General features: G+C 40.1%; 1 protein-coding gene and 1 long non-coding RNA gene across 7 annotated transcripts in view; one reads left to right on the top strand and one right to left on the bottom strand.

Annotated features, from left to right (window-relative positions):
* Positions 1-14,761, top strand: part of plekhg5b (pleckstrin homology domain containing, family G (with RhoGef domain) member 5b) — a 75,509-nt gene extending 60,748 nt beyond the window's left edge. For all 6 annotated transcript variants that reach the window (XM_056385184.1, XM_056385183.1, XM_056385187.1 and 3 more), the window contains 13 exons: positions 4,237-4,428; positions 5,774-5,944; positions 7,564-7,659; positions 7,971-8,171; positions 9,220-9,330; positions 9,470-9,619; positions 9,716-9,853; positions 9,961-10,080; positions 10,269-10,401; positions 10,700-10,815; positions 10,978-11,135; positions 11,555-12,637; positions 13,231-14,761. In XM_056385184.1, coding sequence (XP_056241159.1) covers positions 4,237-4,428; positions 5,774-5,944; positions 7,564-7,659; positions 7,971-8,171; positions 9,220-9,330; positions 9,470-9,619; positions 9,716-9,853; positions 9,961-10,080; positions 10,269-10,401; positions 10,700-10,815; positions 10,978-11,135; positions 11,555-12,637; positions 13,231-13,240 — 2,679 coding nt within the window. In that variant the 3' untranslated portion in view covers positions 13,241-14,761. The remainder of the gene's footprint in view (positions 1-4,236; positions 4,429-5,773; positions 5,945-7,563; positions 7,660-7,970; positions 8,172-9,219; positions 9,331-9,469; positions 9,620-9,715; positions 9,854-9,960; positions 10,081-10,268; positions 10,402-10,699; positions 10,816-10,977; positions 11,136-11,554; positions 12,638-13,230) is intronic.
* Positions 10,741-11,618, bottom strand: LOC130174939 (uncharacterized). The gene is made up of 3 exons (XR_008828662.1): positions 11,482-11,618; positions 10,953-11,106; positions 10,741-10,860 (listed from the first exon to the last, which is right to left on the bottom strand). It is a non-coding gene; the product is annotated as an uncharacterized LOC130174939 (long non-coding RNA).
* Positions 14,762-18,178: the final 3,417 nt, after the last annotated feature.

Here is an 18,178-nt window from a genome sequence, read left to right as displayed (position 1 = left end):
ACAGTAAAATAAAACAGTTTCAACAAAAACCTAACAGTATAACCTTCATGAAGCCAGGATTTATTGCAGGACTGTTGTATCAGACTGGTTTAAAATGGGAACTGAATGTCTTTGGGTTTTTGGGACATGTGAAGACATCATCTTGGGCTTGTGGAGGAATTATAACAGACATTTTTCACTATTGTCTGAAATTTTTAAAGTAAAACAATGAAGTGATTAATTGATGAAATAATCGGCAGATGAATCCTGAAAACTATTCAACCATTATACTTGGTTTTGTTTTGAAATAATCTCATCTTCCCTCCTAGAAGCATCAGAGTTAAAATGTGTGTGTGTGTGTGTTTGAAGGGTGAAGTGTGATGATGGCTGGGATCTCATTACACTCATTGCTACAATGATGGGAAAAGGAGCATTGTTTTGACAATGCTCATGTCTCACCTCAGGCTGAGAGCTTCTGTTTGCTCCGTCAGGGCCTTGATTATTGGAACTGAAGTGGCCTTGAAACATGCAGCTTGTGTTGACCACTTGGGGGGTTTCTTTTAGTTTCTATTTCCTGGTTATGCGCGTGTGTGTGTGTGTGTGTGTGTGTATCCCCCTGTGTTTGTGTGTGTCCAGGCTTTCAGGAAGGTCAGTGTCATGCTGTTTTCCTATCGTTAATCAAACCTACCTGATCAAGGGGAGCTGTTATCAGTAAACTAACATAAAAGCAGTAGCAATGGGGAAGAGAGAGAAGGGGATGAGGGGGTTGGTGATGCTGCTTCCTTTGTCACCACTTATTTTAATACAATCCCTTCCCATTTAAAGATTTTCTCCTTTCCAGGCCAAGGTTAATGCAACAAACCACTGTGATAAGATAAGGCTTTGAGCAGGCACAGGGCTTGATATCATTAACCTGAATGGCCCCCCTCTTAGACCCACTGTGCAAGCCGTAGTTCCCAGATGGAGTGGCTTTAGACAATAGAGAGCTCCTCAGGATCTCGCTGCCCTCGGTCCTGACTGACAGGTTTACACAGGAGGCACAAGGGAAACCTTGTAAACATAATTAGTGGCTTAGTGTTAACTGTGAGGGTATATTTGCCTGGGCTGAAGTGTTTTTACCTACAGACATTCAAATTGCCTCTTTTTATATGACCAGTGACCAACAGAGATTTTCAGTTTATACAGATATTAAAGAGCATACTTATACATTTTAAAAGCTGGATATTAAACATCTGAAAAGGTTACAAAAATAGTTGCAGGTTCATTTTCAGATGGAGGAAGTTTTCAGACCTTCTTGCTGCTCCAGGAGGAGGCAGTGTGTTTGTGCTTATCTGCTGGCCGTAAGCAGCCTATTAAATGTGCTGAAAAAAGCAAGTAAACAAAGGGAATTTCCCGTTTGGCCATTATCGGGGCATTTCTTTCTTTGTTTTGGCCAACTAGCATGGCATTGTTCAAAGGTCTCCAGGCAAAACAGTGATTGAAGATAAGGTAAAGAATGGTGGACCAACTTCCAAATAAGAGTAAAGAATGAAGTGTTCCATCCCTTTACAGTCACACTGTAATTGTCCTGCTTTTATTCAGGTAATTGCTTGAAATGAAAGCACAAAGATTATCAAAGGAGCAAAAAAGATACCAAAAAGATGGTGCGTCTTCAGGCAGTGAGTGATTAGTTTGTTTCTACTTCAGCCTGTTGAGACTGACCTAAAGAGCATTTGGCATCTTCACAAGCTCCAGGATGTGTGTGTTTGAACCAGGGAGCTCCCTACAAGCTGTCACCCTGACTCCACCTCCAAATATTCAGATCAGCCTCTTTTTTTTTTTTTTTTTTTTGTCCTGGCCCTGCCTTTGCTTTCCTGCCCAACACAATGAGGCAGGATCCTCCTGGTTGCTATGACTTCAGTCCAGAGCCTGTATGAAATGCAAGCAGACTTGGGTGCCTCAAGAAAGAAGGTTTCACCACTGACTGTTTGGACAGCAGGACAGGACACAGATACGTCCCGGTTCAAAAAAAGAAGAAGCTGCCGATCAGACAAGACACGGCAGGAGGCGGCAGCCAGACACGGCGCCTGGTTGGGTTAACCCGGACCCTGTCAGCTGGAACGGGACGTTTCAAGACTGAGTGAAGTTCAACGCAAAGTCTCTCGATCTTGGAATAACGTGGCGGTGTCACAGTCGTTGTGGACTATCTGAGTCGGGACGGCGTGGATGTGTGTGCTGCACGGTGGAAGTGGAGAGAGAGAGGGGAGGCGAGAAGTTGAGAGAGAGCAGCAGCTGGCTCCAGAATGGGCTGCGATCCATGAATCCAATTGAAGGATTAGGATGGTTTTTGTTACTTTTGACATGCCTCTGGCTTCAATGGTGAGCACTGTTAATGTGGTGGGAAACTGTTGGTAGCTTCTATCCCTGTGTGCTTATAATTACAACTCCCTGGCCTTGTCTTTGTCTTTGAGAAACTAGTTTCTTGTTAAAGTGACTTTTCTTTATCTGTAACTACAGTATATTTATTGTGAGGTTTGTCAGACATGTATGTGGAAACGCCTCATTAGAAAAGCTCCAGTATCAGCTTTTTTCTGCCTTCAGCACACCTGTTTTAAATTTCCATAACTCTTTTCCGCGTGCTGTCACGTACTGCACACACAAACTAAACTGCCCAGGTTTTGGTTTTGGCCATGAGTGTGCTGGCAGTAGAACAGGGTCCAGACTTTGCCTGTTTGTCCATGGAGACTGAACGCTTCCTGACACCTGTGTGCTTGAACTCTTGGACCAGATATTCCCATTTTAAAAAAAAAAAACAAAACAAAACAAAAAAACCATAAATGGGTCCAGGCTGGTTTCCCTTTCACTGAGGTGACTCTAAATTTGTCCCATTTACCCTTTCTCTATCCTAACATGTCTATTTGCAGTGAGGTGTTTGTGTAATTCAGAACAGGAGCTATTCATAATATTTACATTTCAGTTTTGTTTTAGTTTTCAGTTACATATACATGCCACAAACTATACACTATGATAAGTCTTTATCAGTAGTTTTTATGCAGTCTGCTTGTTCATGCAGTTTGTCTGCATTGATTCAACAGAGTGTATCTCTGTTAGAGGCTGTAGTTCTGGCTGGGGATAGAGGAGACATGTCCCCCGCACTTTTTTTAAAATCAAGGGTTTGTCCCGCTCAGTTTTACACTTTTACTTTGATTAACTCACTCAAAGCTCTGTAATTAGCCGTCTGTCTGTGCCTCTCGCTTCTTAGAGTCCACGCAGCAGCTTACCCTCTGATGGTGGAGGTTGTACCTGCAGCCTGAGTCGTGGACTGCAGGACAGTAAAAGTAAAGCTGAAAATACCGGTACAATGTTTAGTATAGTTTGAGATCTCTATCAACAAAAACAAAGGTGATTTTTAAAGGTAAATCAAAGTCTGTTTGGGCAGCACTACTGATTATGTGAGCTCTTGTGGCCTCAGAGGGAACTGAAATCTGATAAATGCGCTCAAGTGATGTAACAAAGTCTTTGTGCTTAAGTGTTTTGATTGCAGTGTGTGTGTGTGTGTGTGTGTGTGTGTGTGTGTGTGTGGGGGGGGGGGTGATCAGTAAAAGAATTTCGTTGGAATGGCTGCTCAGTTTCAGCAACAGTGTCAGTGTCCTGGAATGCAAGTTCCTTGTCGCTGTTTTTGAAGGGGTGGGGGGGTGTTCAGCGGCCTGACCCTCACCAACTCCCCACCAGCAGATTCCTCAGGACTGACACTCTTAACGGCAAAAACAACTGCTTCCTCAGATACTGAGGTGGCCCCTGTTTGTTTGCTTTGCCGCTGCTCGTAAAGTGGACAGAGATTGCATGAGTGAGGGTGCGCGGCAGGGCCTGCTGACAGGGTAACAATGGAGGGGGGGGGGGGGACAATGGCTCAGACCCAGGCTGTCTGTTCTTATGGAACAACCTCCCGCCCGCCCGCTCCTTGTGATGTAATGAGCATTCACTGCGAGGAAGTGGCAGTCCTTCCCTCTCCTGTTTGTCTCTGACCATTAGGACAGCTTTAACGGACCTGCTGATGTCATCCCTTGCACAGAATTCCCCTCTGATTTCCTGTTTATCCTGTCCTTGTATATCTCTCCCTCTCCTTCATTGTCTCTTTCCATCTGTCTAAGTTTTGTTAAGTTTGTATTTCCCGTTGAGGTGACAAAACCGCTCATGTCACTCATATCTGCTCTTTCATTTTCTGTTTTGTGCCCTTGTACACTGTGTAAATTTTTTTCTCTGCATCTATCCTTTCAGGGTCAGGCACGACGGAGGAAGAACATGACAGAGTTCCTGGGGGAGACAAATATTCCAACCCCGGATGCTCTGGGACAGATCGGTGGCTCCCTGCCCAGCGCCGGGGCCGGGCCTGACAGCTGGAAGAACCGCGCCGCCAGTCGCTTCAGTGGCTTCTTCAGCTCCAACGCCGGAGCAGGGCCCTTTGGCAAGGTAAATGCTGATCACATTAAATACAAGTGTGTGTGATTGCAAGTAAAGTGCTGCACTTTCTCCTGGCCATAAAACTGAGATTTTAAAAGCAGCTGGGGGCAGGATTGTTGCCCAGGCGTGTCTCAGCTTTAAAAAAACAAACAAAACAGTAGCGAGCAGCAGTGGGAGGAGGCCAGAGGGCCAGATCCCCCGAGCCCTGGTGAGGTCATTTCCCTTCAGAGTCTCCTGAATTGTAGGCTCACACACTTCCCTCCCAGCAGTTCTGGAAATGAGTAGGTGGAAGAAAAGCTTCACGCGCTCACTCAGCTGTATCCATCATTTTCCTTTTATTTAAAAAAAAAAAAAAAACTCAAAGCTTAGAGGAGTAGATATTCATTTTCTTGCAGAGAGTTAGAGAACATCGATACCATGTCCAGCAGCTGGCTAACTTAGCTTAGCATAAAGACTGGAAATGGGATGGAAACAGCTAGCCCGGCTCTGTCCAAACGCAACAAAACACCACCGCCCACCAGCAACCCCGAAGGTCACTAATTAACACAAAAGGGAATAAGCGTATACCCCAAAATGTCAAACCTTTCCTTTTACTTCTATATCAGAGGGTTTCAACAATAATAATCAACTTTCATTGTAATGAGGCGCACACACACCCACACACGCTCCCATTGTGTTCTCCCTCCCCGAGGTCACATGCTGCACAGTAGCAGATGTCACATAGAGACAGTATCTGTCAGTCACCTGTCAGCGTCGGGCTCATCTCTATTCACCCTGTCCGTTCCCTTTAACCCCTTTAGGGCCAGAGATCTTCCGCTGGGACCTGGACCTCTGGCACCCTCCATTTTGCAGGGGTTAAATGACTGCCAGCCCCTCCTGTCACAAAGCTTTGAAAAGACTAAGGCTAATTTCTGATCATTTTTCTCCTGAATCTGCTGCACAGTTTTAATGAACGTGTATCAGTACTTTCTGAAAGGTTTCAAGAGCTGTAAATCAATGGCCCATCTTCCTTCTCCCTGCTGTAGCTCCTGCCCCCACTCCCCCCCGTCTTCTATTGTTAAAATGGTCTCAATACACAGAGCTCATTTTCATAACTGCATCAGGGCTGCCAGCTTGAACAAAGACCTGAATAGCAGCTACTGTTGGATTTAACAGTTAAGGCGCCAGTCAGGACAGGGTTTATATGCTAATACATGGACTCATCTTTTTTTTTTTTTTTTACAGTTTGAATGTACCAACACACTGTCACAGAAAGGACAGAAATGGACACTCACTTTCGCGTCTCCCCTCACTGCCATGCTGTTAACCTTGTTCAAACTAATTAGGCTTGTGTTTTGTTCCTGTCTTGTAACAGGAGGTGGACCGACTGGAGCAGCTCCAAAGCAAGCTCCACTCCTACACGTTGTTCGGGCTGCCCAAGGTGCCGCGGCAGCTCTCCTTCCACCAGGACTCCTGGGAAGAGGAGGAGGAGGAGACCAACCTGGCCCTGGAGGACAGCTGGCAGTCACTACTGGACAACTCAGAGGTATAGCACACACAGGCCACACAAACATACATACTCATTTTATATTGTATACCCAGACTGTAAAATTAAATAAAAAATTAAGCTAAAATTACAAGAAAAATTTGGTCAAAACAAGACTAAAATACTTAGGGACTGTATGAAAATCATTGATGTTTGGAGGGAGGTTGAACCTTATGTTTAACTTTTAAAAAAAATCAAGACCACAGTGTTATTATATTAATATATATTAAAATAACAGTGCTACATGTACATTTTAAATTTATTTTTTTAATTCATTTGGCAGACACAACGTACAAATGAGCAAATTAAGGATTTATACTCTCTACTATAATCTCGATTCACCATTTATAACTAAAACAGATGGAAGTAAAGAATGCCAAGGATGGAAGATAGTATTCCCGAACCCTAAAATTAACATTTAACCATACTATGTTAATGAAATAATATTTTTTTTTTTTTTACATTTTTCAGCATTTGGTCCTTTTTCTACAATTAATTTGCAAGAAAAAAAAAAAAATTAAATACAAAAACATTGAAGACGCTCCCCTGCTCTGAGATTAGGATTCAGCAAAAAGAAAAAATACATCAACTTTCCCCCTTTTCTGACCACCCTCCCATTCTAATAATTTGAAAATAAAAGTCCCTTACAGTCAGTGGCATCGTATTACCTTCATGCATACTTGCATCCTGCTTCCAGACTTTCACTTCCTTATCATTTATCTGTGCCATACTTTCTCTGATGCCTGTTTTCCCAGAATGAAGCTTACAAATCACTTAATTATTACACAGCTGTCATGAACCATACTGTGCATGATAACACCCACTGAACATTGTCGCTGGCTTCCACCTGTTAATGTGTACATGACTAATCAGGGGCTATATACAGAGCGGTATCACTGCTCAGCTGTTATACAGCACTACATACCGTACGTTCATCCCTGATGGTTGGTTACATAAGTCATATTACTGACTGGAATGGTGGTTATTTCCCAATGCTGTCCTGTAATCAGGCTGGTGATGTAAATTACTGGAGCGTATCAGAACATTGCCAGAAAGGTATTCAGGTTTTTATGAGCATATGTTTTGACGACATATGACAAGGCTGTCGTCTGGCTGGTATTACAATTGCGTAAAATAACACGGCCCCTGCTCATTTATTTCAATAATAACAATAATTAACACTTTTCAAAACAAACATTATTATAGAAAAAATTATTGGTACAATATTTAATTTGTTGTATGTCTGCAACCTCTGGCATACAATCCTTATGTTTTGTATTTGTGAAGTATTGGTCTCTTTTTTTGTCTTTAGTAGTCAAAATGTTAATGAAAAAAAGATTGACATTATTCAGCTCCAAGTTAGTGAAATCTATCAGAACCCTCAAGCTTTTTAATTTCATGTAAAGCCCCTTTCCTTTTTTCTTTTGTTTGCTTTCTTGTTTTTTTTATTTTCAGTGTGTGTTTATTCCTTGTTATTATATTTCTGACATGCTGAACATGTCAAAATGTCAATAATCAACACTTTTACATGACAACAAATCATTATTGTCTTGCAGGAGAGCTTAGTGAAGCCCATTTGATGTTTGTTATATTTATTAATATAATCTGTGTGTGCGCAGACATTGACGAGGCGACAGTTCCACCAGCAGGAGGCAATATGGGAGCTGCTGCACACGGAGGCTACCTACATAAAGAAACTCAGAGTCATTACTGATGTAAGTGCAGAGACGGCTACTGTAGTTAGCTGCTGACTCACACATAAAGATCACATACTGATACAGGTCCGACTGTTACATAAGGTGAACTGGCTGTGACAGATAGGCACACAATGAACCTGTTGTTGAGGTGTAAAAATACCCAGCTTTTTTTTATTTTTTTATCTTTATCACAACTCTAGTGAGCTGTATGATGAGAAAGTGAATTGTGTTTTAACAGGAAGGCTGATAACCTTTGGCTTTTAAGGCTCCATGTCAGCTTAGTGTCTTATTCTTGTGAGGATAAACATTTTTTGTATCATCCTCTGCAGTTGTTCCTGAGCGGGCTGCTGAACCTGCAGGAGAGCGGACTGCTGACGGAGGTGGAGCCCCCCAAGCTGTTCAGTAACATCCAGGAGATCGTCCGCCTCCACACATCCCTGTGGAACCAGGTCATGCAGCCTGTCCTGGAGAAGGCCAGACAGGCCCGGGCTCTGCTCGACCCCACTGACCTGCACCACGGCTTCAGGACGGTGAGTCAATGTTGCATGGTAAATAATAAACAGAATATTCAGAGTCCATAGGTACCACAAAAAAGGGTTATCAAAAAGCCATGATGCTGTTAGCCAGCTATCCAAGCTACTTTATTAAGTCATTAATTGCTCTACTATAGGTCTCAGTAAAACACTGAAACTTTGAGTACAATATGGTTTGTAAGCTGTGTGTTGGATATTATGGATAAAATGCTGAGAAGGCAGTGAAGTCAAAAATATAACTGAATACATCACTAAATAATGCAGTTGGTTTAATCATTGAAAAAGAAATATAAAGCTTTGTACTTAAAGTAACAGTTTCATTTACTGTTTTTTTTTTATTTATTTGGTGTTACACATTTAATCATCTTTCTGCATCTACGTGCAGACATACAGTTGTGTACGTTACTGTATATAATAATAATAAGCTTTATTTATATAGCACCTTTCAAAGTGCTTTACAAGATATGATAAAATAAACAGATTAAAAACAGTTTAAAGGTTCTTCAACATTGGGGTGGGGGCAGAGATTGTGGTCCTTTATGAAAAAGACTTATTTTATTTAGGTGTATGTCTGCATACACACACAGACATGGTCACACATGTGCTGGGACAAAATGAGCTGAATTGAATGAATTAGCGGATCTCTCTTCTTACCAACTGACTATAGGTTAAAACTTAAAGCTTCATATCTTTATACCATTTTTAATTATTAAACCAACTGTATTATTTTATTGATTCAGCTTTGTGTTTTGGCAGAACTTTAACATTAAAACATTTTTAAGCTACACAACCTTAACACCATATACTGTATACAGAGCGTGTATAACAGTAAATCATTGCTGGTTTTACATCTGTGTGCACATAAAAAGTCAGATTAACAGTTTGTCTGTACCTTCATAAGAGCCAATAGAGGACACCTGTATTTCTTTTGAACTAACTCCATAAAATTGCCTTTAATACACTGCCTACAGACTGAGGTAGAAGTAAACATGTTTTTCCCTCATGTTGACGTAGTAATATCTCTGACACATGTCTGTGTATTCAGTTTGGCTCCAGGTTCCAGCCCTACATCCGGTACTGCATGGAGGAGGAGGGCTGCATGGAGTACATGCGCACACTTCTCAGGGACAATGAGCTGTTCAGGACCTACGTCACGGTCAGTTTCTCTCTGCTCCCCTCACCTCGTAGCCAGCACCTAAAGCACACACCCTCTCCTGTTGCACTTGTTAGTTTTCTTCTCATATTTCTGGCTCATTAAAATGTTTGATTTCCTGTCTTTGTTTGGCTTATTTCAGTGGGCAGAGACACACAAGCAGTGTAACCGTCTGAAGCTGGCCGACATGTTGGCAAAGCCTCACCAGAGGCTGACTAAATATCCACTACTGCTGAAGAGTGTCCTCAAGAAGACGGATGATCCGTCAGCCCGCGACATTGTCAATAACATGGTAAGGGTGTTGAAAAATTGATGAAATATACTGTCTTTCAAAGCCTGTTGTCTACAGTCTGAACATGAATGTATTCCTGTGTTTTTCCGCCTCAAGGTGGCCACAGTAGAGGGCTTCATCAACAGCGTGGACTCCCAGATGCGACAGCGTCAGGAACAACAGAAGCTGGCCACCATCTCTGCCCGTATAGACTCCTACGAGGCTGTAGAGGGCAGCAGTGAGGAGGTGGAGAAAGTAAGAAAAGGATTTATGGGACTTCCCAAGTCTTCAAAAAAGGACAGCAAGACGTTAAACTTTCAATTCAAGATCCGGCTTCATGTTTTTGTCTTTTCCCCTCTCAGATCCTCAAGGAGTACAACCGCTTCGACCTTATGGCTCCCATGAGAGGAATATCACCAGAGGAGACTCGACAGCTGCATCTTGAGGGGGCGCTGAGGATGAAAGAGGGCAAAGACAGTAGGGTGAGTCTGACTCACATGACGGCTCGGAAACACATGATGAGCTCTTATCTTTACACTCAGCTCACAACTGGTATCTCACATTTTACTTTACAGCCGTCTCATATTTCACAGAGTGAAAACGGATGACCTATGAAACACCACATGTGTTGCTGTCAGTACTAAGATGAGTTTTATTTCCCACCCTACAGATGGATGTCTACTGTTTCCTGTTCACTGACCTGCTGCTAATCACCAAGCCAGTCAAAAGAGTGGAGAAAGTCAAAATCATCCGCCAGCCTCTCCTCATGCACAATGTCGTCTGTAAGGAGCTGAAAGACACTGGTGAGGACTTAAATCTGGAGCATGGATATAGCTAATCAATACTGTCGTTGATGCTTTATTGAGCAATTTTTAGATGAATCATCTAGTCGATAAAACATTAAACATTTTAATAAATTTCATGTCTTGATGTGAAACAGTAAAGCAGGAAATTGCCACATTTGACAAGCTACAACTAACTCTATGAAATCTGAGATACGAGATCTATGAAATTTGATTATTTCAGCACAAATTTAGAGCTATTAAAATGAGCTAAAGTAATGTTTGCTCACATTTTATATTCAATTTTTTGTCTCTGTAGGCTCATTCATCCTCATCTACCTCAATGAGTTCAAGAGTGCAGTGGCAGCCTACACTTTCCAAGCCAACAGCGCCACCCAGGGGCGAAGCTGGATCGATGCAATCTGCAATGTCCAGGTTGGAGAGCCACTTTATATCTCATTAGATCTTAAACAGAAGCAGCTGGGAGATAAGATTTCAAGAGGGCATCATTCTGTTTCATAACTTTATATGTATTTAAATTAAAAATCAGCAGCTATGGTTTATGTACTTACTGTGATTTTTTTCGTTATGCTGCAGAACCAGCTCCAGAGGCTTCGCACCGAGGAGGTCCTCCGACAGCAGAACAGTCGAAAGAGATGTATGGGTGAAGAAGAGGAGGAGGAGGAGGAAGATGAAAGCAGCAACTCCACCACGAGCTCCCCATGCCTGAGGCACAAAGACCAGCAGAACTCAAGGTATAACAGTGTTCAAAACTGTAGATAAATCTGTAATTTCATCAGTTATAATATATGACACAATCTGCCAACAAGCACCTCTAAACCTTAATAATTAACACCTAATATCATGTTTGTTTCATCCACACCAAAATCAAGTTTAGAACTGACCAGTGAGCTTTAGTAGTGCAGGCACGTGTGTTTTGTTACCTTTGGACAGAGCCAGGCTAACTGTTTCCAGTCTTTATGTTGAATGGACAGATAAGATATTATATATATATCTAATTCTCTGCAAAAAAAGCAAATAACTGTATTCTTTTAAAATGATGTATGAATGTAGCTACAGTTGAGCTATTGTACTCCTTACTTTCTTTCACATGAGCTCCAAGTTGTTGTTGCTGCTGAACCATCAAATGAACCAATGCAACCTCTCATTTCAGTCAATCAGATGGCTCCACTGAGACCCTGTCAGTGATGGACGTTGACGAACCAGGTGAACACCAAGAGCCTCCTGCCCCCAACATGAACCTCAAGGGAACCACTAAGACAGACCCAGATGCAGATGTGGCCCCACCGTCTGAAAGGTCTGAGGTCCAGCAGTCTCAGTCTACAAACGCCAACAGAGTCCACTCCAGTATTTATTCTGAGCACGATCAGGAGGTGAGGCCTGACAGCGAGGAGCTGGACCCCCAGTGTCGCTCTCTCTCCATGGACAGCGCCTACGGCACGCTCTCCCCTGAATCCCTCCTGAGAGAACTTCAGCCACAGCCTGGCCAAAGTGAAGGAGAGGAGACCGAGGAGGAGGAGGGAGATCAGGACGGCCAGGAGGTGGAGCGGATAGAAGGAGGAATAGAGGAGGTAGAGGGAGAGCAGGCGGAAGAAGAGGAGGAGGAGGGGGATGCTGCCTCGCTGGGGTCCCAGCTGTCAGTAGTCCAGTCCTCCAAACCACGCCGTCGGCCTCATGTTCAGTCACGTGTCCACTGCCTCCAGAGGCTGTCCACTCTGGCCTTATCCCGCTCTGAGGACAATCTCCTGCAGCGTTTCCACGGCATCCACAAAACCCCTGTATCCCACAAACACTTGCTCAGCGAGGAGGAGCAGGACCAATCACAGTGTAGGGACATGGACACATCATCGCTGGCACACAGTAAGAGTCTATCAGAGCTGGGCCAAAACTGCATGGAGCCTCTTTCCAGTGCCCTCGACCAGTCTGACGACTGCTTGAGCATGAGCATGCCGGCTGACAAACTCTGTGCCAGTCTGAGGAGGTTGGAGGCCGGGCACAGCCACAAGGCGCCTGCAGGACAATGCGAGGGTAACGAGTCCCAAAGCAACAGCTCGGACGGGGAAACGGCTCCTTCTGCCTGCGTAGAACAGAAAAATGAGTCAACAGCCACGGGTGATTCAGGGGAGGTGTCGCCCAAGAAGAGGAAATCTCCAGCCCAGCAGCACAAAAAGCTGACACTGGCTCAGCTGTACAAGATACGCACCACTCTCGTCCTCAACTCCACACTCACTGCATCGTAAGTATTTTCTCCTGAAATACCTGCTTCTGGGTTTTTCTACATTTAAAGGAACAGTTTGACATTCTGAGAATACACTTTTGGGTTGTTGAGAATTAGATGAATTAATTAAGATTAATACCAATTTCATATGTACAAGATAGAGTGGCAAAGAGGTTAGTTTAGTAACAACTAGTCTGGCTCTGCTCACATTCAACAATATCCACCTCACAGTGCCTTTAAAGCTCAATAATTAACATGTTATATCTCATTTCATTAATCCAAGGAAACCAGGAAGTAAATGTACCCGACCAAGAAATAATCCAGTAAATGATCCTCTGTAAAATCACAACTTGTTGATTTTACACTTGTCCAGATTAAACAAACGAGATATAACATTTCAATTAGCTTGCTGAGCTTTAGAGGTACTTGGAGCTGTATTTTGACACATTTGAGCAGAGCTAAAATAAGCTAACCGGCTGCTGGTTGCAGCATGAGTGGTATCAATCCCCTGACATAACACTGAAGTATTCCTTTAATTTTAAACAAATTACATTAAGTTTGGTTGTAAATGTAATAATTAATACATTTGTTTTGTTTTTGTTTTTTTCCAGGGAGGTATAACCACTCTTCCAAACCGCTGACCAGTGGCATGCAGACATGATGAGGAACAACACTTGTTTTGCGTGGATGGACTGAATTTCTTGAGACACAAATGCACTCTCTCTTGCTGCCCTCTCCCTTCCTGTTGCTTTATTGGACAGTGACTCTACCATTTTTACATTTGAACAATACCAATAATCCTTTTTTCCTTTGCTGTTGCATCGGTTTCTAATTTTCTCAAACGGAAAGGAGAGGCAGAGAGACATTAACTGTTTGCACTTTGCAACGGAAGTAGCATTACGGGGGGCTGGGACCTTAAGGTGGACTGGAGGGGAGTGTGCAGGGGCTTGGAGGAGTCATACAGACAGAAGTCTTCAAACTTTATCCCTGCACTCTGTAATGGAGAATAGGTGGGGTTGAATCCTGCACCTTCCCTGTCAAAGAGAGCAACACCAAGTCTTGAATATACTCTCTACACGTGGCAAAAAAAACATGGCACCTAGGATGTCCTCCTAATATTTGTACTACTCCTGGTTTGAAAAAAAAAAAATTGCACAGTTATCTTTGTTAAGTAGAAAAATCACTATGGAGTGAAATTACATACACAGTCACGCAATAAGTGAGTTTATTGTTTGCTGTTTTTGTCTGCTTGTGTACAGATATGTGTGTGAATGAATGAGTGAATGTCTGTTTGAATGATTCATGGTCCTCGATTCCTGACTGAACCAAAACTGATTCCCATCTCCTGTGAATACGCTAACACACCCAAAGACAAAAGCAGTCCAATACAGCCAATCAGAAAACAGCTATGTTACCATAGAGACGGACTTCCTTATTTCCTGTTAATTTTTTGATTGAACTAATGTCATCTGGTATGTTGAACTAATGAGACGATGAGTTGACTTCCTATAAAACAATGACTGAATATGGGTGACTAAAGCTGTTTTGAGGAGTTTCCTGCACTATATATATTATGGCTTGGGTGTATTAAAACCACATACAAGTGCACAAACAAGAACTCGGTCATAGGAAAAACAAACACACAAAGAAAGAAGTCTACACATGAGTAATGCCTGTGTTGGAGCACCTTCCACACAGACATTTCATTTCTTGTGTTTTACAGTGGTAACATTGAAAAGAGATTGACATGGTTTGGGTTGGATATTATGTAATGAGTGAATCTGCAGAGCTGGCTTTTGTTTAAGACATTTTCCAGGAGATTAAAAAAACAACACAGAAACTTAACATTCACAGATCGGTGATTTATAACCTTATTCCAAACTTTGTCCAAAACCAAATAGGTTAACTCTGTTTACTTTTAGTTTTTTTGTTTGTGTAATATTTATTATGCCTGCTATGTTTTATATATAAGATATTGTTTATATTGTTTGCTTCCTTGTTTGTATTTTTTTTGTTGATGTAGTCTTAATCTTTTTTTTCTTGCCAGGCATGAATGTGCTATGAACCAAAATCATGTGTTTCCTCTTTCAGGAATGACTTTAAAGTGTCTTACAAAAATAAAAATGCTAAAATACTTTACAATCCCTGTGTTAATGGTTTAATCCATTGTAATGGAGTGATTTCAGGAGAAAGGCTGAATCTGGATGGCATCGCATTAAAACAACATGAAAAGGTCATGCCACTCTCGTCTGTCGTGTTTTTAACAGACAGACAGCAGGTGGCGAAAAATGTTTAGGGAGGTGAAGAAGAATTACACCAAAAAGGTCATGAGTGCGTGTACCAGTAATTCATTGCATCATTCTCTTTCTATGTCATGATGTTAAGCTTAACTTGTTGCATTGGGTCATTTCAGCAAAGCAGTGGACTAGTTTATCACAAAAGCCTGCACTGGAGAAAAGTAGTGGTGTGGCAATAACACAACAACGTAGAGCAGCAAGTATTTTTTATGTATTGTAAATGAAGGTACACATTATTTGAATGTAGTAGTTTTTTAGGTTTTATGCTATAAAATACTATGATGCTTCTTGCCATACTACACAGTGATGTTTTTGAGATTTTAATGCCTTACTATACCATTAAGTTTTTTGACATTTTATGCTGTACTTTGAGCTATTTGGGGTGTTTTTATGCTTTACAATGAGATTTTTTGGCAATTTTATGCCTTACTGTACTTTGACATTTTTATGCCATACTATACTATCAAATTTTTTGACAATTTTAAGCCTTAAAGTACTATAAAGTTTTGTGTCATGCTATACTATGACTTTTTTGATGTTTTTTTGACATATTCATGCCATACTATACTATGTGCTTTTTAGATGTTTTTTTGTGCCTTACTATACTATGACAATTTTATGCCACACTATGCTATCACATTTTTATGCCTTACTGTACTATGTTTTATGCCATAGTACACTCAGTTTTTTGACATTTTTATGCCTAACAATACTACTTCTATTGATGCCTTACCATAATATGACGTTTTTATGACCTTTTATGCATCGATATACTAAGATGTTTTATGCCATATTATACTATGACATTTTTTAAAGTATATTTTTTGGGGCTTTTTATGCCTTTATTTGACAGTATAGTGGAGAGAGACAGGAAACGGGGAGGCGGAGAGAGGGGGAATGACATGCAGCGAAAGGCCGTCCAATGCGGGATTCGAACCGGGGCCAACTGCAGCAAGGACTGTAGCCTCTACAAATACTATGACAATTTTATGCCACACTATGCTATCACATTTTTATGCCTTACTATGCTATGTTTTATGCCATACTACACTCAGTTTTTTTGACATTTTTATGCCTTACAATACTATTTCTATTGATGCCTTACCATAATGACGTTTTTATGACCTTTTATGCCTTGAGATACTATAATGTTTTTTTGACGTTTTATGCCATACTGTGACATTTTGACATTTTTATACCGTACTATACTATGACGTTAATTGGTATTTTGATGGCTTAATATACTATGTGGTTTCATTCCTTACCATACTATGATATTTTTTAGCATTTTTATGCCATACTACACTGACATTTCTTGACATTTTTATACCATACTATACTATGACATTTTTTGACATTTTTATGCCTAACTATACTGTGTCATTCCATTCTTTACCATACTATGATGTTTTTATGACATTTTATGCCTTAATATACATTGATGTTTTTTTGACCTTTTATGCCATACTATACTATGACATTTTTTGACATTTTTATGCTCAACTATACTGTGTCATTCCATTCTTTACCATACTATGACGTTCTTATGACCTTTTATGCCTTAATATATCATAATGTTTTTTTGACGTTTTATGCCATACTATACTATGACATTTTTTGACATTTTTATACCATACTATACTGTGTCGTTACATTCCTTACCATACTATACTATGTCGATTCATTCTTTACCATACTATGACGTTCTTATGACCTTTTATGCCTTAATATACAATGATGTTTTTTTGACGTTTTATGCCATACTAGACTATGATGTTTTTTGGCATTTTTATGCCATATTATACTATGACATTTTTGACATTTTTATACCATACTATACGATGTCGATTCATTCCTTACCATACTATGACGTTTTTATGACATTTTATGCCTTAATAAACAATTATGTTTTTTTGACCTTTTATGCCATACTATACTATGATGTTTTTTGCCATTTTTATGCCATATTATACTATGACATTTTTTGACATTTTTATACCATACTATACTAAGTCGATTCATTCCTTACCATACTATGAGGTTTTTATGACCTTTTATGCCTTAATATACAATTATGTTTTTTTGACCTTTTATGCCATACTATACTATGATGTTTTTTGGCATTTTTATGCCATACTATACTATGACGTTTTTATGACATTTTTATACCATACTATACTATGTCGATTCATTCCTTACCATACTATGACGTTCTTATGACCTTTTATGCCTTAATATACAATGATGTTTTTTTTGACCTTTTATGCCATACTATACTATGATGTTTTTTGCCATTTTTATGCCATATTATACTATGACATTTTTTGACATTTTTATACCATACTATACTATGTCGATTCATTCTTTACCATACTATGACGTTCTTATGACATTTTATGCCTTAATAAACAATTATGTTTTTTTGACCTTTTATGCCATACTATACTATGATGTTTTTTGGCATTTTTATGCCATATTATATTATGACATTTTTTGACATTTTTGTACCATACTATACTATGTTGATTCATTCCTTACCATACTATGATGTTTTTATGACATTTTATGCCTTAATATACAATGATGTTTTTTTTACCTTTTATGCCATACTATACGATGACATTTTTTGACATTTTTATGCCATACTATACTATGACATTTTTTGACATTTTTATGCTTAACTATACTGTGTCATTCCATTCTTTACCACACTATGACGTTCTTATGACATTTTATGCCTTAATATACAATGATGTTTTTTTGACGTTTTATGCCATACTATACTATGATATTTTTTGGCATTTTTATGCCATACTATACTATGACATTTTTTGTCATTTTTATGCTTAACTATACTGTGTCATTCCATTCTTTACCATACTATGACGTTCTTATGACATTTTTATGCCTTAATATACAATGATGTTTTTTTGACGTTTTATGCCATACTATACTATGATGTTTTTTGGCATTTTTATGCCATATTATATTATGACATTTTTTGACATTTTTGTACCATACTATACTATGTTGATTCATTCCTTACCATACTATGATGTTTTTATGACATTTTTATGCCTTAATATACAATGATGTTTTTTTTTACCTTTTATGCCATACTATACTATGATGTTTTTTTGACGTTTTTATGACATTTTTATGCCATACTATACTATGACATTTTTTGACATTTTTATGCTTTACTGTGTCATTCCATTCTTTACCATACTATGACGTTCTTATGACATTTTATGCCTTAATA

Source organism: Seriola aureovittata, chromosome 9 (assembly GCF_021018895.1).
Source record: "Seriola aureovittata isolate HTS-2021-v1 ecotype China chromosome 9, ASM2101889v1, whole genome shotgun sequence".
In the NCBI taxonomy this organism is placed as follows: domain Eukaryota; kingdom Metazoa; phylum Chordata; class Actinopteri; order Carangiformes; family Carangidae; genus Seriola; species Seriola aureovittata.
This window is presented reverse-complemented; position numbering and strand designations above follow the sequence as displayed.